The sequence below is a fragment of the Charadrius vociferus genome, unplaced genomic scaffold, assembly GCF_000708025.1.
Source record: "Charadrius vociferus isolate BGI_N301 unplaced genomic scaffold, ASM70802v2 scaffold1010, whole genome shotgun sequence".
NCBI classification, from domain to species: Eukaryota; Metazoa; Chordata; class Aves; order Charadriiformes; family Charadriidae; genus Charadrius; species Charadrius vociferus.
Genome location: NW_009646217.1, coordinates 50168 through 70736, shown reverse-complemented (window position 1 = coordinate 70736; position 20569 = coordinate 50168). Strand labels below are relative to the sequence as shown.

At 43.8% G+C, this 20569-nt stretch overlaps 1 protein-coding gene across 1 annotated transcript in view; it reads left to right on the top strand.

The window, feature by feature from the left end:
- Positions 1 to 20569, top strand: part of FRAS1 (Fraser extracellular matrix complex subunit 1) — a gene marked incomplete at its 3' end in the record, with an annotated part of 102952 nt that overhangs the window by 32534 nt on the left and 49849 nt on the right. The window contains exons 17-22 of the mRNA XM_009879515.1: positions 32 to 205; positions 2922 to 3062; positions 5156 to 5299; positions 12658 to 12810; positions 15653 to 15799; positions 19348 to 19494. Of these exons, the coding sequence (XP_009877817.1) occupies positions 32 to 205; positions 2922 to 3062; positions 5156 to 5299; positions 12658 to 12810; positions 15653 to 15799; positions 19348 to 19494 (906 nt within the window). The remainder of the gene's footprint in view (positions 1 to 31; positions 206 to 2921; positions 3063 to 5155; positions 5300 to 12657; positions 12811 to 15652; positions 15800 to 19347; positions 19495 to 20569) is intronic.

The window sequence follows — 20569 nt, the reverse complement described above, 5'->3', positions numbered from 1 at the left end:
CTCTGACTTCTCTCTCGACCTCTGTACACAGGTTGCCACCCATCCTGCCGCACCTGCATCGGCCCGGGGGCCTCTCATTGCCTGCAGTGCCAGGCGCCGGAGGACGTACTGCAGCCTCCCCAGCCCGTGGAAGGAGCTGTACGTGGCCTTTGCCTCTCTCACTGCCAAGCCCGGTTTTACGCCGATAGCACAGGAGTCTGCAAACGTGAGTAGAGGATGGGAACGGCTCTTCAAAGCCTTCGGCGTAGGGCTGCAATGAATTTTTAGGCATTCAGGGTGGTCTTGTACGATGTTTGATTCTTACGTGCTTTGAGCTCCTGTGTTTGCCTTGTGACAGTCATGATTGTTTAAACTCAGTAACTTTCAGAATGGCATATACTAGTACTTCTGAGGGAAAATATACTCTACATATAATTTATGACTAAAGAATTCAGGTACTTTTTTAAAAAATGACTGCGTTTAAGTCTGCACAGCTTAGCCTACCTTTCTTTTCATTGAAGTTGAGAAAGTGATTTTTACCACTGACTTATTTTGAAGCAGGATCAATCCTTAAATCCTTTTCAGAAAAGACTGAGCTGTCTCCTTATTAGCCTTCGGAGCAGGTCAAGACATCCCACAGCAGTCTTTTCTTTTGAGGAAGATCTTCCGATAGATGCCCTGCAGCACACGTGCCATCACTGCTCCTGATATACCAAGTGGGAAGCATTTCCATGGAGACTAGAGTTTGGAAAAGAGACTAACGTGGTGTACGTTTGAGGAAGCTCGTCCGATAGATGCCCTGCAGCACACGTGCCATCACTGCTCCTGATATACCAAGTGGGAAGCATTTCCATGGAGACTAGAGTTTGGAAAAGAGACTAACGTGGTGTACGTTTGGGATAGATGTGGTTTCGTACCGCTTTGAGAGAAAACTGTTGCGGACTTCAGCGAAGAATGTTTACTGGGTGGATTAGCAAGCCAGTCTGTCTGGCTGTACAGAGCTTGTGGCAGCTGGTGTGAATGGATGTCTGTACAACAAACACATTGCAATATCTGGGAAATAATGCAGACAGAGATTAGACGGAACGTCTTGTGCCAACACAGCCCACCGTAAGCCTAAGGAGAAGTGGTGCTTTCAGAAATGGCAGTGATTTCCCTGTGTGGAAAGACCAGTCATAGAAACGGTGACTCTACAGCACTTAAGGAAAGCAATAGTAGTAACAGTAGCAACAGTGCTACTGATGGCTGTTTCTTCCTGTTGAAAAAAACATTTTCTACAAGTGGACATGATTTAAAATCCATTAATTGTGATTTTATCTCTTCATCTCAACTTGATGGAAAGAATCCGTCCAACTTATTTTTTGGCCTTAGGGGATCTTAAAAAAGGAAGAAGTGGCATTTTTGGGGGGTGAAATGATTCTGTCTTTAACAGTGACCTACACAAACCGTAAGGTATCCAGTGCTTTGGATTGGTTCCTGAAGGCAGTAGCGTAGAGCCTCCAATCCACGCAGTGGCCATTCCTTGACAGGTAATGGGTTTCCTTGGCTTGAGTCCAGGTTATGGTATAGAAACTGAGTAAAGAAATCCATATACCACTGCCTCAGATGGGTGAACAGACCTGTACAAACAGGCCTGAGCAGAGTTCGGTGACAGTGCTGAATTATGTCATTGGGCAAGAATGCCGGCACGGCCCCACATGTTATTAGCTCTGCCCTATTAGTAGTGGCATTAGAATAGTGGTTTGATTTATTGCAGAAGGGTGTGAAGATTCAAGATTTCAAACTTTGATCTACCCCTGTAAAATACTCACGCAAAGTTTGTAGATGCACCTTTTTGAAAAAGTGAACCCACAACAGATGTGTACCGTGCCTACATTACCTGTGCAGAGCAGAAGCCCATTCATATGTAGGCTAAAATGCTGGGTTTGAAGGTTTTACCTGTGTGGTTGTGAATTTCTCACCAAACCACAGAAATATCCCTATATTTTTCTAATGCTTGAGATTTCCCTGATGAAACTGTAAGAAAGTTCTCTCTGATATGATTTGAGTCACTTGAGCCAAAGATAGTCCTGGACACGTTGCATTTGTGATGAGGATCCCTGACTTCTCTCCCTGGCTCTCTGGCAGACAGCTAACTGTACTTGTATAAATCATTTTATTTCATTTCATTTCATTTCATTTCTTCTCTCCAGCCTTATGTCTGTCTTGCCCCCCTAGAGGGCAGGAAGTCTCTCTTTGTGCTCAACCGTGACTCTCTCAGTGGAACCCGTGGCCTCAAGTCACCGGTCTGATAAGTACTAGGTTTTTAACTAATGAGTTTATATATTTATTTAATCAGATTACTTAGTTTGAGATGGCTTGGTTTATGGTCACCACCAGTAAAGGTGAAGAAGTCTGACTTTTTGACTGCACGCTTTTCCTTCTTGCTGAATGAACCTTCTAATGAGCGTTCGTTCCACTAGCTGTAAAGTCAGGTGGGCAGCCCACCTCTATGTGTATTTACTTTTACTGCTCCAGAATGGTTGATGATAACCATGCAGTGATGCTGGATAAAAAATCCTTCCCGGAGTAAGGGGATAGTGAAAGATGATTTCACAGTCTGGTAAGTTTGAGAAGCCCAAAGCTCTTATAGAGAGGAGAACAGTATTACACGGCATTGTGCATCTCAGCTTTCCGTTTCAGCAATGAATTGTGTGGGTGAAAAAAAAAAAGATTAAATATGCAGCTATCTGTGGCTGCTCCTTATCTTCAAGAAGTGTGCTATACAGCCTGTGTGCTCCTGCCCTTTCTACCTTTCACCAGCAGAGAATCCTGTAAAGGAAATACCTTCCTGTCATTGGGGAGCTTTATCCCAACCTAGGTGTACTCTAGGGCAGTAACAACTCAGATAAGCTAAAACTAATTCGGCGTGCTCTGTCTTCTTGTTTTTTCTTTCCTTGCAGGGTGCCACTCCTCCTGCGCAGGCTGCGTGGGGAACGCTTCTCGGGACTGTACGGCTTGTCTGTCTTCCCACCTCCTGCTTGAAGGCAGATGCCTCTCCCAATGCCCAGAGGGGCTGTTCAGCCACAAAGATCACTGCTACTGTGAGTGCATAGCGCAGGCACCTGCGGCTCATACTGCTGAATTTCATTGTGTACACGTTTTGTCATGCATTTTTCAATATAATTAGAGATGCTGTCAGATTTATAGGAGGCTATTTAAGTATTTTCAGGGGAGAATAGGATAGTCCAATTTCAGGAAATGGAATCTCCTCCTAATGGGAGAGAGGCATACACACTAAATCATAAATTATAATCAGTTTTGCTTCTCTGGACTGTTTCCCTGAAGATATTTTGCGTTTCATTTCAGTAGGCTTGGATGGTGTTCTTAGCCAGCGCGCTGTGGCGGAAGAGGTCTTTACTGGACCACGCTGAAAAATGGTCTGCTTTTATTAGGCTAGATAAGCATATTGTCCATATGAATTAGCTTTATTTTTAATCCGCTCCCAGCTATAGGGCTGGGTTTAGAAGGAAGGAATTCTGCAGATACAGGAGAAAAGCCATTACATCTATGCACGTGCCTGATCAGTAGTGGGGACGGCGTTATTTATTTGTGTCTCAGCCTTGCCCGCTGGTCAGCAAGTGGCCTTCATTCAGCTTGTTTGATCTCATCTAAGCAGATGACTGTGACTCCTGACTTCCTGAGTGACTGCAACGATTAAATCCTGTTTGCCACTTGCAGAAAATGGTGGCCTTTGTGGCACCCCGTTCATTACGAGCTGCTAAGTACAGTGGGTGAGGAAACGCAGGCGTTTGAAATCTGATTACTCCCTTCAAGGTCATTTGGAAGTTTTCTGCAGTTTTAGAATAGATTCATTGGGTCAGGCGTCCATATATCTGTTCTGGCAGTAGGAGAAATTTACTGGTTGCTTCCCTGGGAGGCCTCAAGTTTAGAGAGAAGAACCTCTGCTGAAGTCCATTGCTCTATTTATTCAATTTATTCACCCAAGGAACAACTCTATAAATACATTTATTTGGCAGGCCATCGTAAAGATTCATCAATTTTGAGGTTGTGCGCTGCCACCTCAGAGCTGAGGTAACTGCTGAACACTGCATTATGCAGTTTCAGGCTTACGTAAATGTCTTAGAAACAAAATTTCAGCGTCAGGAAAGTGGCATCTTTCTGTATGCTGCCAGCTTAGATCTCCTGCTGTTTTTGAAACAGCGAAGCTCAGTTAATGTAGGTGTGTCTAGAAAAGGGATTCTTCCTTTTGAACACTGAATTCACAAGGGATTCTTCCTTTTGAACACTGAATTCGCGAGCGTGATCGCTGAGAGGCTGAGAAAGTGGTGGGAGGTGACGAGTTAGGTCTTAAAACACTGGAGCCTTGTGCTGTGGCAGCTGGGAAATGCCCGGCTTCCATGCGGGGAGCGAGCAATTGTATGTAGCCTGGGGGAGTCCGGAGGTGGGAGATTTTTGAAGCTGTGTGCTTTAATTTGTAGAAGAGCTTTAAAAGTAGTTTTTAAGATTTTTTTTTACAGATCATTAGCCATAGTATTTCTGTCTCCCTCAGATCTGTAGTGTGGAAATCCTGGAAATGTGGCATCTGTCTTTAAAGGTGGAAGGATACAAAAGCAGCCTGGGTGAAATATTTTTGAGCCATCTTAACCACTTTCTCTGCAGTCTTTTTGTTGAGCCTTCAGCAGACAGAATAGCTAATGAGCTGGCACAGCATTCAGGTTTTATCGGTTTCAGTTTGGGAGGGCTTTGTGCAGAAATCATTCCTGGATTTTCCACTCGTTAATATCAAACTCATGCCACTGTAATGTTCATACCATCCCGAGATGTTTAATTTATCTCCCCTGTGCATCCCACTCTCTTATTTGAACAAGCATATGCTGGAGGGAGGAATAAAAGGGCCAATCTCTTTCTATTTTATATAGATCTATACCTTGATTAATGCAGAACGTGAATAATTTTTAAATTGACAACTCGTTTCTCATCTTGTTCATTCAAAATGACAATGTAAGAGCCTTCTAAACCACAACTCTGCAGTCACCGGTGCTATTAGATCATTTTATGTCCATGTTTTGTAGGAGTAAATGATTATTATAGGGGGGCTGGCTTTCTGGGGAGGGGAAAGTGTAAGGTGGACTATAGCAAGAGCATAACAACAAGAGTTGATTTTCTTCTCCAGCCTGTCATCCGTCCTGCAAGACATGCCGTGGCCCTTCCGATCTGGAGTGCTTAACCTGCCATCCCCATGCGACTCTAGCTGGCGGGAAGTGCAGGACTAGCTGCAAGGAAGAGCAGTATCTCAACCTGGTGGGATATTGCGTGGGTAAGTAAGAGGAGATGGCGTGGGTCATACAGCATGATGATCCTTCTGTGGCCTTAACCGGGTACTTGGGCACACACCATGAAGAAATCAAAATGCCTGTCATGAGTAAAGTGTCACACAGATAAAAATACCATGAGGAAACTCTTCATCGTGCGTAGTATATAGCAAAGTCGCTTGCCACGATACCTGTCTTCACTAGGGCTGTGTGAAGTCAATTCCAAGTTGAGTAAGGCAGGTGGTAGTGAGAGGGAGACAAGGCTCTCCTTTGCCAGGCTTGCCGCTGCACCGTTTGGTGTGAAGACTTGAGGTCACACGCATGGACCAGCATGTCTGGGAACCATCAGAGCATTCATATACTTATTAGTATCATAATGAGCATGCTCTTAACAATACGGTGGGCTGCAGCTCCGCTCTGTTGAGTGGCGATGTGCTTGCCTTTTGCCAGGTCAAGCGTTTATCTGTGTCTCACTCCAGTCTGAGCTTTACCTGTCACCGTAGAGCCAAGCTTGGGGGACCCAGAGCCAGGAAGGCTGCTTAGGTCCCGCACACAGCTTCAGTAAAGTGAGTTAAGGAAACATCTGTGATTCAGAGAAGCAGTTTATGGGGCCCTAAAGGAAAACTGGCACAGCTAGCATTGCTGTGTGCATTTCTGGGAGGTAACAGGATTTCTCTATAGGGGTTGTACTTTGTGGGTGCTCGCTGCCTGCACTTAAGCCTATCGTCAGAAGCCACTGATTGCATTTATCTGTTTAAAAAGAAAAATCACTTTTAATCCATCACGCTTTTAATCCATCATCCATGTTTAAACATATCCTGGGAACTGCTCCAACAATCTCTGAGCTTTGTCAAGTCATTTTTTTTCTTTATCAAAAAGAGATATGGTGTGTGAGGCTTAATCTAGGCTGAATAGTTCCAAATGAGATAAGGAATCCTAAGGAGAGGGAAAAATACATTAGACGTAATAAATATATCCATTGAGAGGCCATTGTTCTCAATTTAATATAGATGATACCCCTTCACGGAGAGTTCTTTTTGTTTACATATAGGTGTTGGGTTTTTTTTTAATGGAAGACTTGTTTCTTTGCTCCCCACAGACTAATTTTATGAACCATTTCTTCATCTTCCTTTTAAATAACAGTTATTGTTGTGTCTGCAGAGACAAAGAGAGACAGGAAACAAAGTATCTGAGGAGCAGGAAAATATCCTATAAGTATTGTACGGCTCCTTAGGTATACAAGAAATCAGGTTGGGGAATCAAGATGTTTCATACAGTCAAGTAATTACAATGTGGAAATAATTCAGCATTTCAGTGTAAAGAGCTGTCTCTGCCCTGTAAAATTTCAGGGCCTCCAACAGTACTTATTAATGTCCTGTCACATCATAGCTGTATGCACTTTATTTCTTCCACTTTATTTTCCTATTACTTTGCGTTATGCTTCCTATGAAAAAAAGGCCCGTGGAAATGTGGTCTTCCAGCTGTAAATCTCGTTGGAAAAACATAGTACCATTTATCATAAACCAGGATTCTTTCTGAGGAGGGTTTCCTCTGCTGCTTGCTGCATGCTATGTGCTTTAATTATCCCCTTTGGACTGCTGTTAACTGTAAGTTTGGCTGGGTGTCACCGAGCACTAAGTGTGCTCCCCAGATCCCGGGTGGTTAGGTGGACATCACAGTGCCCAGCAATAATGAGGAGCAGAAATTGGAAACAATGGGCTCACTCAGCTAACGTGGAGGGTGAGGTTTGACCTCCAGACGCGCTACACTGACAGTGATGAATCATCGGCGAAGAACCTTCTCTGGCTTTCTGGGCTCCAAAGCGATTGCAGTCCGGTGATGCATCCTTCCCTTGCAAACGAACAAGCTTCGTTTCGGAGCCCTGTAGATCATGAACGCGGTCCACTGTTTGGAGACTTGTCCTGTCAAAGTAGAAACACGTTTTCAAAGCTTGGTTCACAGTGCCTGACATCGTTGAGTTTCAGTAGTGTTTGGATCTGTGCCCCCAAAACAGGAGAGGAGGCTTTCCAGGTGCAACATAGTAAGCGCGTAAGGAGACGCCTTTCCTCCTCCCAGCTCTAACCTTAGTTTTGCTGCGTGACAGCCTTGTGTCAGTCCTGCCTTCCAGAAGCCACTACAGATATTCCTTATAGCGTAGGAAACCTTAACGTTCACGTGGTCTTGCACATAGATGCATCGATGTTTCTTTGTCTAACTGTAGTTTTGAAAATTCTGGTAGAGGAACACAGTTATTTGTTGCCTTTTAAAAAAAAAAAAAGTTGTGCTTTGGTCTGGGATCTGCAGCCTGTGCCAAATTTATGTCTGACGTTTAAGCAAGGGATGCTTGTTGCCTTCTGCTAGAGATAAAGAGCTCCACATCCAGGTTGTTAAATTTCACTTGTTCTCCTCATTCAGCACTGATTGAAATGCTAAATTTGCCCTTGCAAGTTATTAATTACCGGTTAAAGAGCAGCTGTCCCATAAAAGAGAACATTAAAATCCCTGACACTTGCATAATATATGTTTTTCATCAGAATCTAACAAAGCTTTTTCCTTTGCTTCCCAAAGCAGTATTTTTTTACAATTATCTTCACATTTATCTCCGATTCCCGACCCTCCAGGCAGAACTGTCTTACAGCTTATGGGGACTGCTGTGCATTATAGCCGCCTGTCATACTTTATGGACCTGCAGGGGAAGATCTTTCATACAGGATGGAGAAAACCGACTGTCACTTGAAACCATTGCCTGTGAATTAATGTTGTTATTGTACATGTTACCTGAATGAGGATTGGAACATTTGCCTTGTTAATAGAAAAAAAAGATCTTGTTTTCGGCAGTTTATCAAATAAGCATTTCAAATGTAAGCAGAGGAAAGACAAAATGGCCTCAAGTTTCACGAGATTAATGAGTTTCTAAGCCCTGGTTTGGGCACGCTGAATCAGTGCCAATCTTCTTTGAGAGTACTCAATTGATTAATTTTGTTTTATAGCTAAAGTGTATGTACAGGAATGCGTTTGTGGCTTTAGCAGTCTCCTGTTGAGTCTCGGGGCTTTTGTGTTTTTTGTTTTCCGAGTTTGAAAACGCTCTTTGTTTTCCTTCTCCCTCTTATCCAAGACAACCTCAATGTTGCAATCGCCAATCTAAAAAATAACACCGTCATTAAAACTGTTGTCCTGCTCATAAAACCCTGCCCTTTTCTGATTTGGATAAATCATGTGCCTGCCTTGAGGTTTCCTCGTTGATCTTGAGGCTTCCTCGTTGATCTTTTCCTGACTTTTCCTTCCTGGTGGAAGGGCGATTAGAAAAATGCAGAGGGACTGTGCAGTGGCCGAAGCGAGGAGTTGACAGTCTGAGCTCTACTGGGTGCTCAGCTAAGGCGTCAAAGGATGCGAAGGACATCCTACCAGAATTAGTAGCGAGGGCAGCTGGCGTGAAATGAAACTCAAAACACCCGCTGACGCAGTATCCCCCAAGGTCCTGTCTAAACTTCCAGCTGCATCTCCCGTGAAAGGGAACTCCCGGTCCCCGTGTTCAGCTGCTCTGGCCCTTGCTTTCTGTGAAAGTTGTGCAGTTGTGAAAATGTTTAAAGATAAACCCGAAGAGCTCACTCAGGAGGGTGCCTGTAACAAGCCTTTCTGCCTCGCTCTTAAAAATCCAGAAGGGACACTCTGACGGCAAGAAATACATTCAGCTCGTTGTAAAATTAATGAGCTGTTGCCATACTCTTAGAGAGACATTGATACCATCACAAAGAGCTGGAGTTTCGCTGAGCAGAGCAAGAGGGAAACTGGGGGCTTAGCTCCACTTAGGCATTGGCGTGCAACCTTCTGTGGACATTAACAGCTGAGTCGGAGGAGAAAAAAGGAAGATCATTTCCCTACTTTGGTCTGGGCTCATTGGTGCCAGGCACCATCCCCCTGGATTTCCCACCTTACGCTGCCCCGAGAAGCTCCCGTCCTTTTCAGAAGATGCTGGCAGGTCCCTGCAAACACGGTTGCACGTAACCAGAAGTTCACCTCGCTTGTTTGGGTGAGAAATTCCCTTTTGAGTCTTTTAAAGGAAAGGCAAAAAAACCCCTTCCAACAACCAGATCAGTCCAAAAATCCTGGTCAGTGCTCGGCATCCTTCTGAATCAACCATACTGATTTTCTTTCTGGATTTGCTTTTAAGGTGCTAGAGAATATTTGCGGGCTGACATGCCTGTAAATTGCATGGTGCTGTAAGTACTGATTTAAAGGAGCGCTCTGTTGTAAACTTCCTACCTTACCTTACAGCATAGTACAAAACTTGCATCAGGAAATTTTTTTCTAAAGAACCGTTAAGAGAGGAGGTGTATTTAAACAATACAAGTGGTTGGTTGCTTAGCAAATGGTGGAACGGAGAGGTAGAAATGCCTCTGGTTTCCTTTAGGAGCATTCACAAGCACTTTAGAGATAATTTTGTCTCCCCAAACAGCCTTCTCTGTCTTGACAGGCAAGGGAACGGCGTAAAATAGATACTTTCCATGTAGGAAGGGCACTATTTTCTTTGTTTTCTTTGCTTGCTAAGAGAAAGCTCAAGTAAAGTAACTCTGGAAATGGAAATCTATGTAAGCTATTATACTTTACAATGAAAGTTGCTTTATAGGAAGATCAGTGATAGGTAAGGTGAGGGTTTGGGTGGGTTTTTTTTGCATAGAGGTGAATTGACAAGGAGGAAATGAGAGCCAGCTGAAAGGGTAGGAGGAAAAAGCTTTGTTTGGACAGTGGCAGGCAAGTCAGTAGTCTCAAAAAGATGAGCAGGGAGGCGCTGGTGGCACTACGAACAAGGTGGTGACATGCTGCCCTGAATAATCCAGTTTGGATACTGGAAGAAGTCTAAGGGAATTAAGTTATGTGTTGCACTGACCTGCAATAAACACAGGACGGGAAGCCTCCAAAAACCCAAAGCCCGCAGGCAGTAACTTGCCTGCTGGCTGAGCTGGAGTGAGGATTGACAGGCAGAAGGCGGAAAGAGGAAACAAATACGGCTCTGCAGTATTATTGAGAAGCATAAAGCAAACGCTCCGCTTTCTGTTAGTCCTCGCTTCAAAGGGAGCCTGCTGTGAAAAATTTAAATAATCTTTCCCAAAACAAAGCACTTCAGTTCTTCCTTTACTCTCTCACTAGTTCCCCAATGTCCCTCAAATTCACCATCAGCGTCAGTTCTGGTTTTTATTTGGTGGTATGTGCTGTTTGATCTCCAGGCTTGCAAAGGAACAAGAGAGTGGTGGGGCTGATTTATCCTAAAACAGTAGCTGAGAAAAAGAACTCTTTCAATACACAGGAGCAAACATAGAGGCTGTAAAGAGAAAACTACTGCAACAGCACCTAGTTTTTTTAGATAGTTAGCTTTTTAAATGTTAGTTTGGGAGAGTCTAGTTATTTACAGCAGATATTGGTTATTTGGACAGCCTAAGTTTTCTCCTTTTTGTGCTCTGTTTATGGAGTTTATTGGCCATACACAGTGAGTTTGGTTACTTATGTAGCCAAAGCTGTCAATTAGAGACCAGTGGCTCCAGCAAGAGAATAAACAGGAAGAGTATTATTTTAACAATAAGAGGAGTAGACATACTGCCAGGTAAACGTGGAAGCACGAGAAACTAATTGGATTTATGTAAATTTTATTGAATATAAGTGCATAAAACTCTTCACCCCACCTCCAGCCTTATGCATACAAATTACATATGGTGCTCAGGGCCTTTCAGGTAATATCTTAGTCCTTGCTGTCTATGGTGAGCAGCGTGTGATCCTTCAGTGAGGCTACAGATAGATGGCAGGTCTTTCCACTCTGATGTCAGCACAGGTTTGGGATCTTTCGCAGTGAAGATTTGTGGGATGATGCCTTGGGTGTTGAGTTCTCCTCCTGTGCAGTCAGAAGCTGCAATACGATAACCCCTGTAAGCCGTAACCGCTCTAAGAAGGGTTTGAGGTTTGTCACCAAGTTTGGGAGCATGACCCCATGTGCTGCTTTTCTTTTCTTGCCACTGTCCTGGCAGTGAGGGATTGAGAATCTACAGGGTCACTATCTTAAGCATAATGTTTCTTCTTGGACACCTTTACCTCCCCTCTGGCTGTTAATTTCCCATCTGCAAGGTTTGAGAGTGTGAGGCCGAAACTAGATAGATTGTATACCCTGTAAAGTCAGGAGGTGGAGGAGGCAGCTGCTTTAAGGACCTTGAATCCCTGCATGCAGTCAGAATTGCATTCAGTTCTGAGCTGCATCTGTGCTTTTCCACCAGTGTTTGGTAATAATCATCTATGTGTAATGTATAGAAGTCGGACTAGGTTTGGACTCCAGCCGCTATTATGTTCTTGCAGGTATGGATGCAGAATTCCTGCGGACTCCGCTGTGAGCCTGTCTTCAGCTTGTAAAATTAGATTGCCTGACAATCTCTAGTAATGCTGTCACGAGAGACAAAAGACAGAAAGTTAAACCTTCAGTAGAAATCTGACGAGAGGCCAGGTACTCAAATCAAGCCTCATTATTACATTTCTTTCAAGACAGTCGTCATTTCCTTTATAATTTTCTGAATTACCATAATGAGGATTAATTTGGCTTCCAGGTTGCCTTACACTGCACTGTTGTGCATACAAAAGGCTTGTTGTAAAAGCTTTTGAAGCACCTAAGTTCAGGCAGAGGTCAGGAGACACAAGCTTGTGTGCTGCTGGGGAAAAAAATGAAAAAAGGAAAAGGTTTGGAGGCACTCTGATGCAACTCTAAATGCTGCTCTTGGCTTGGCTTTGAGGTCTGCAGTGGCCTCTTCAGGGTATGGATGTCTCGTTTGTGTGGGAAAATCTGAACAGTAAGAACTACGGGAGAAGGTCATACAGCTGCACAGGTTGTGCTCTTCATTTTTCAACAGTGGGAGCAGAGAGAGGTGAATGCCTACAGCTGCCAGCATAGTTGGTTAAATATAAACCTGAAGCACCTAAAATCAAAGAAGGGTTTGGGGGAAAGCGAAGAGCTTTGAACTGGTTTCATACAAAGCTTTCCCAAGCTTGGGAAAGAAGATGCTTGAATGGGGCAGGAGAGATGCGGAGAATGTGGTTGCTGGGGAAAAGCGAAAACGTTGTGATGGTCAGGAAGAGCACAAGATGGGGTTGAGGGCAAGAGGAAAGCAATGCACCTTGAATGTGGCAATTTCTGGTCATCTCTCTTACAGACATCTGGAAGTGCAGTGCGTAGCGCCTGATCCCAGCCCTTGTGCCCCAGATAGCACAAAGGGGCTCTGAAAGTTACGTCCCTCATGTCTTCCTTGAGTTCTCAGCAGTGTGTTTCCCCTCAGCAGTTCTGGTTTGTCCCTCTGTGATCACAGTGTCTGTTATTCCCTGCTTCCTTTAGACTGCCACCCTTTGTGCCGTCAGTGTGTGGCCAACCTGCGGGACACCGGCAGCATCTGTCTGAAGTGCCAGAACGCCCGTCACTTCCTCCTGGGGGATCACTGCATTCCTGAGTGTCCGGTGGGATACTACGCGGAGAATGGTGCCTGCAAAAGTGAGTAGTCCCTACAAATGCCTCAAGGAGCTGCAAGGGACAGCCTGGATCCTTGCGAGATGTTCCATGAAATGGTTCCTATTTAGTGGAGAAGCTTTGTCTAGCTGGCAGGACACTGCACTGAGGGCTAGAGGTATAATTTCTGGCTAATAACTGTGCCAGCTGGCTCACAGCACTTTCTCCTTGCTCCTCGTAACCTGTGTCTGCTTTCAGACTGTGAGTTCTTTGAGATAGACAGTGCTGTACTGTCCTGAGCACAAGCTGAGGCCACTGGGACCTAATCTGCTGTGACAATACAATTAATAAGTGTAATGAGTACCGGACAGCAGTATACTTGAGAGGAGGAGGTGAAGGTGAGCTTTTCTCTTTCTCTCTGGTGAATCCCATCTCTCAAAGACAGTGGCACAGAGAATAGGATGACGGTACACTATGTTCTGTGTAGGGTAGCTGCCCTGAGATCGCTCCTAGGAAGAGGTGGGCTTCTTAATGACAAGAAAGGATAACTTTAAACAGGGGCTTTTCATGTACCCATCACCAAGTCTTCAATTTGTGTGGTACCAGCACAGCGCTGGCATACTAACACTTGAAAATACTTTCCAGCTATGTGCTTCGAAGGACCATGCAACTTCTGCTCGCAGAAGGCAGAACTCTAGCTGGTAGCAACTTCTCAGGAAGTTTGCAACCTGAGATGGAACATCATCCTAGCCGAGGTCTCTCACAGAGACTTGTCTTGCTACAGTAATGATCCGAAAGGCGATCGTTCGTAGCAGCTTCTAAAACAAAAAGCCAGTTTCATTCAGCCTTTTAGGCTAGCATGATAGATGCAGTATTCCAGCTGCGTAGGTGAAGCTGCACTGATAGCACATTTTTATCCTCTAGTCTTCTGTGCCTTCACCTGTCCCTGGATCTCCTCCAGTTTTTGTTGTTGATGTGGTTTCATATTGCAGTCGTTGTCTGAGCTGCTTTATATTTCTTGGACTCTTAGAAGAAGTAGATTGCGTTTCTTCTTATGTGGCCAACGGAGACATGTTAAAACGCAGTGCTTTAACCCCCACTGAGCAAAGGGTATTGCAGTTTATTTTAAGAGAAAGAAAGCAAGACAGAAATTACGCATATTAGAATCAAGATGTAGATGCTCCTTTTGCAGGAAGTGGCATTTCCTAATCCAGTCTGACAACTGATGGTTCGTGTTTCAGAGCTTCTCTCCAGCACTCCAGGAGCGGTGTGTTTATTTACCTGTTTTTGACAAGTGAAATCTCAGTGATGTATGAAACATACTCTGTGTCATTTAATTGGAAGGACCCCTGAAAGAGATATTTCGCCTTCCTGGAAATTTAAGCCTAGGGATAACATTTCTTTCCTTTGGCATAAAGGTTTCATTTAAAAGAAGTTTTGCATTATTCAGACTGCGTCAAAGCTCGTATTACATTTTGTGCTGGCTTTGAAGATCTCCAGCACAGCATAATGCTGGCGCTTCTCTGAGTTCTTTGCACGCTTTCACTCATGATGAATTTGGCCTGGTAGGTGTAATGATGGCATCAATCTTTAGGTAAAGGCCTCTCAAGAAATAAAACAGACGAATAATTTTGTGAGTATGTACCCCCTTTGGAGAAATTAATAGGATACATTGGCCTCATCTGCTGTGGTATTTTAAATCTCTTCAGTCAGACTAAGAAGCGCAAGAAGTGGGAGACAACGGGATGGAAAGGAAACAGTGAAAGAAAACAAGAGGGGTGGCATAAAAATATCTCTTCAAAAATGCAGGGAAAGAAAAAGATAGTAATGTCCTTCCTTACTCGAGGCAGTCGGTGGGATTGCTGGCGATGAAGAATTGTGGAAGGATGCCGTAAGACTGAGTGGGCAGTAAAGCAGGAGGTGTAAGTTCGGTATAGGCACACAGGGATTCCCGCTTCTAACCTCACACACAGAATGTTGGCATCCTTGCCGGGATCTCGACGTAATGATCCATCCCCCTGTGAAAATGGCATCCCAGTAAAGGCAAGTCAGATGTTAGGTCTGAGTACGAAAGGAAAGAGGAATAAAAGAGTTTGTTCTGCCTGCCATTGTCGAAAGGAGCTGCGTGCTGTGAGCAGTTGTGCTCATCCCAGAAGGGAAAGGCAGCAGGACTGAATGTGGGGGATGAAGGGCTTCCGTACAGTGAGCAACTGAGTCGACCACAGTGCTTCAGCCTGACAACCAGGAGACCTTAGGAGGGGGGAAAAATGAGAGAGACCTACGAAGTAATGAGTGAAGTGGAGAGAGGGTGCGTAGAGATTGACCGTTCTCTCTCAGTGTTGCTTTCTGCAATAGGTAGCAGCTGCGCAACTCCTGCCGAAGGGGTGGATGTAAATCTTCAGGGAGGTATGGAGCTGTCAGAAAAGCACTGGATGGTTCCTAAATAGACAAAGCACATCAGACTTAGGAGGATCTGACCTGAAACTAGTTGAGAGAAAGCATGAGAGGGAGGTACTGATAGACGCTTGTCTTTTTTTTACTCTTTTCTGATAGACAGATCTTGGCCAAATCCTGTAGGGTTGTTCTTAAGGAGAAGGGAAGGTTGAAGAGAAGAGGAATGGGTAAAAAGAGAGAGAAAGGAGAGGAGGGAAGAGAGGTTGTGTGTGTGGCACACAGAGCACAAATAAACGCGTTTAATCCATCTGTCACAAGCTGGACTGACTGTTTCTGCTTCTGAGCACTGTGCACCATTAAGGGCTTAGACTTAGTGGAAACTTTTGGTGTCACCATGCTCAGTCTCTGAGAGTGCTTCCGCTGAACCTTGTGAAAGTTGCTCAAAGACCTACTTTCCCTTGAACAGAAACATTTCTTTTTTCTGTCCCCACAGGGTGTCACCCCTCATGTAGAACCTGCACCGGCGAGGGTCCTTTTTCCTGCTCTTCCTGCGACACCAGCCTGGTTCTCTCCCACACCAGCACGTGTGTGCCAGTCTGTTCCCCAGGATACTACAGGGACGACAGACAGACCTGCAAACGTGAGTCTCTCTCTCCAAGCCTTCTCTCCTTTCCGCGATGTATTCACCGACATGTCTTTTCTTGTTCCTTCACTTACTGTTTCTCTTGCCAGAAAAAGAAAGATTTCAAATGCCTAAAAATTGGATGTGAGTTGACAGAGGTGATTAGCTGCCTTAGAAACAGAGCCTACAGCGTGGTTTAAATTTGAACACAGTTGCAGTTTTGTTATCGACTTCAAAGGCAAGAGGTTTGGGGTCCCGTAGTTAAAATGTGAAGGAGAGTTTGCGTAGGCTTCCTTGTTGTCTAAGGTGGTCCGTAGAGAAGAGACCAAAAGTACTGGTGGATTCTGGGCTTTGTAAAACCTTGACAAGTTTAGACCAGTTTTAATCAATTCTTGCTAAGGCAAACCCCCTCCCCACTGTACAGCCTGCCGGTACCTGCCATAGAAGCTGTTTTAAGATTGTAACATTTATGCTACGTTCTTCCATACGTAAAACCTCAGTAGAAACGAGGTACAGCTTGGTAGGCACAGTCCAGACTGACTTGAGCTGCAGTATTTTTACCTCCTAATGATCTGGTGCAATTGATTTGGTGTTAAATCCAGTAATGTTTTATCCTACCCCTGCTATCCCTTGTGAATCTCTCGGGGCCTCTCTTTTCCTTTATGTTCGCTCTGGCCCTGATATCAGTTGGGTTATTCCTCACATAATTATTGGGCTTGATGTTCCAAAATGCAAAATCGTATGGCCCAGAGACATAAAAAATGTGAAAAAACCCTGCTTGAATTGACCCACTGTAATACACGCACCTAAAAATGAGTGAGTGCTTTAGAGGTTTGGTTGCTGTGAACCCGAACACTCAGATTTATTAAGTCCTGCTATGCTCTGATTTAAATTATCCTGATTTGTGTTAAAACAGCTCTGTTGCACTGCACAAAGTATAGGTATCACTGTCATCCTATCTAGACCCAATTTCTTTACTGCTGAGGTCCTATAGGAGGAAGCTGATATGGTTGTCAGCTTTACCTGCCTTTTGTTGAAATATATGGTTCTCCTGAAACTATTATTTCCATCTTATCAGTAGAAATTGAGACACCTTGCATAAGTTCAAGGAAATAGGTGGAAGACTTTGTACCAATCTTCCGTTGACAGAAAAAAAAAAAAAAGGCTATTCCATAATAATGGAAAAAGGAAGGTAATAAAAAAGATTAATAAAAAAAAAAAGGAATCATGGGATTCTCACTGCCATGGCTAGTTTCGTACAAGCTGTACAAGATATTCACTGTTCTCTCCTGCAGTAGGGATTCTCTTATTGCTAACTACACCAGAATACCTCTCTTCCTAATTAAAATGCCTTTTTCTAATGAAAACTTTCCTATTGATAGCTTCTCCCTCAGGACATCATGGTAGAAGTGGAATGTTCCTGAGGACTGTACCCTTCCTGAATTTGGTTCAGTAGCTCAAATGCAAATAGATTTTCGCAAGCAAATTCAACTACTTTAATCTCCTTATTGCAATTGGCTTTTTAAGAAGTGTGTGTAATCCTTGTGGCAGGAGGCTCAAGGCAAAGTGTGTTGGTGCATTGGATTTTTGTCATTCCAAGTGTCACTTGTGCCTTTTCAAGTGAAGTACTGCTGATAAGCCATGTAGATATAAACTGTCCCGGGCTGCTGGAAAACTACCACTTAGAGGTAATGAAAATTGTTTAAACGGAGGTTGGCTGTTAGGCTGAGAAAATTCGGTCTCTCTTCAATGTTTTATTTTAGTCGCATTGCACTTTTGAGGAACTCGGGTTTGGAATGGAGTTCAGAGAGGTGCTGAGTGCATGTATGGACTCTCAGGGATATTTTTAAGCTCAACAACACACTGGCCAAGGAACAATGCAAAGCTTAGCAAGTTCTCCATGGGTTTAAAAATGCAGATATGGATTCATGCTGATAAAACAAGCCGACAGGATCACTTTCAAATACAGTTTTTGCTTACTGTTCTGGCGTGCCTCCATGGGTAACCCGATTTCTATAGATTTAGAGCTCATGTGGAGTGTTTTATCATACTTTTAATAGTTGGCTTTTTGTGGCGCTTACAAATAGTAAGCGTACATTTTTTCCACGTAGTATTCTTAAGTTAATTGAAATCAGACTTTCACCAGAGCACGTAAAACCAGCTACTATATTCTTTAGGTAAACATTTTATTAGAAATCATTTGTACCTCAGTAAAATACAGACCTTCTGTGACATTTTTTAGATAAGCTAGAACAAGTAACTATTTTGAAGGACACTGGGCTCTCGCTTCAATGAGAGCAACGTGGGTATTTTCACATTTACTTTGGTATTTTGAGGTTTTGTGGATGTAAAACTCTGTCTTGAATTAGAAGCAAATCGAAGTGCATTTCCACAATTGACATATCACCAAATTAGTATTCTACAATTAACATGTCACCGACATGTTACTGCAAGTAATGTCAGTATTTAGCGCCTGAACTGTAGTTGCGCTAAATCCTATGAGAGATTTTGTTTGTTTTTACCATTAAAAATGGCCAGCTATGCTTTATTCTTTAGTTTAAACACTTGGGCCTGTGTTTTCAGAGCTTTTTCTGATTTATCATAAGTGGAGAAATGAGCTTGGCCAAAGATTCTGACTCTGTATGGATTTAGCGACGCGCAGGGGTAGTTGGCCAGGAATTTAGCGGTCCCTTTTGCATACACCGTCATTGTACTTGCTCGCAGGGCAGTTACCATTGTCTGTATCAATTAGACATATGGACTTCCATGAGTTTCCTGCATATTATTTTTATAAAATTTCATCTCACTGAAATTAGAGGGAGGTTTTCAGTGCACAAGCAAAGGGCTAGGAAATCTTTTTCGACCTTTCATAGCACATTGCTATTATATCTTCTGCTGTGAATCAACTAAGAGCTCTGACATCACCACTGGGTACGCTTGGCTGTTAGTACAGCCTCCTGAGAAGTTCAGACCCTGGACATCAAAGAGGTGAGTTGAAATATTCTGGACCTCTGGACTTTGATCCTAGATTCAGTAAATCCCTGAATTCTTTTTCCCTGGCAGCTTTATTTGCTCCCTGCAGCTCCAAAATGTCACGCTGTGTGCAAATGAAAAGGTGGAAACATTAAGTGAAATTAAACGGGCCTTTGGTCCCACCAAGGTTTTGCTCACTGGATTGCAGCAGTCTATTATCTTCTCCAAATTTGTGCATTTATAAGTCTGGAATCGCATGAAACACAGGTTACCTAAAGAAAATACGAAAAACAGAGGCAGGGAAAGCTCTTATTTGGGGATTTGAATTCAAGGTCAATGTTTTACCCTGACCTCTCAAGAGGAGTGTAAGAAGCAGTGTGAGGAGACATAACAGTCTATTCTAAATGGAAGGAGGTTTTTTTATGTTTTGGAGGCCGTGAAAAGGAACATAAGAAGCAAAAACTCTGAAGTCTCCACAGGTGTCTGTCAAAGAGGAGAAGAGGAGTAACGAGGCTTACGGGATAATACCATTTTTACTTGTACGGTTGGCTGGTGCGTCAGTAATTACAGTTATTTTCTTTGTCTTTCCATAGCTTGCAACAGGCAGTGCCTGAGCTGTGAATCAGCTGCCGGCTGTACGTCTTGCAGAGATCCAGCTAAGGTCCTGTTGTTTGGAGAATGCCAGTACGAGAGCTGCGCTCAGCAATATTATCTGGATTTTTCCAGCAAGACTTGCAGAGGTGAAAAATACGTTGTTGGCTTAAGGAAAAAAGGGGAAGAAAAAAAAAAATTGCAAGTGCCTTGGCTCAGAATCGGTTACATTGCAGCATGATGTGTGCAGATGGCCTGTTTTAAAAAGTGTGGGAGAAAGAGAGTCATTTGGTGACAGACTACTTGCGAGGCTTTTACAGTTTTTTCTCTTTTTCGGCAGTTTGCTGTCACATACTTCAGCCTTTCAGTGAAACAAGATTATTGCAAATCCTTCTCTTGTAAATGATTTAGTAAGTGAGCCAGCAAACTTTTCGAGGGTCAGGTCCAGCAATTCATTTAGTCATGGGTCAGCTGAATAACGAGCGAGCTTACCAGGCAAAATCTTTTTTAGAGTGCTTATAGGGCCTTGTGTACTTACCTGCTTCTCTCTGTCTTATTAAATACTGCATCACTGGATGACTGCAGAAACAACAGTTTGGAGTGATTTAAAAGACGCATGGCTTGAAAGATACCCAGAACTCCCAAGGAGAGGGTTCCATAATGGAAATAAGTGAGGATAACGTGGCTTTATTGCAGCTAACACCGCTAAGACCAGGATATAATACAAATTACTGGTTGTTCAGTGTTCATTTCCAGCTGGCTCTCTTAGTGAACCTAACTTCACTGAGTAGCGTCTGTCCGCTTAACATTGCGGTTCTTCAGAGAGGTGATATTGTTTGGCGTTTAGGGTGTTGCAGTGAGGCAGGATTCTTGTCCTGGCTTCGTCTGGGACACGCTGCATGGACTGGAGTAGTTCAGCTCACTTCAGTGAGTCCTTGGTTCCCCCCGTCTTGCTCTTGCCTGTTTGTCTGTCTCATCAACCAAATGTGTCTGTCATTAATTGCTGATACAGACCCTTTAAGTGCCACCAAGAAACAAACAGTAGTGTTGGCAGCCTGAACAGTCCTTGGGCACGTGTGCATGGTTTGGACTCTGCTGAAGACTGGAGGGGAGATAGTACAAGGGCGTGTGAAGGCAGATCTGGTCCCAGCTGGATCCAGCGTGTTTCCGGCCAGTGGACTTTGCAGAGGGGCATTTGGACTACGAGGGATGACGGTTTTGTTT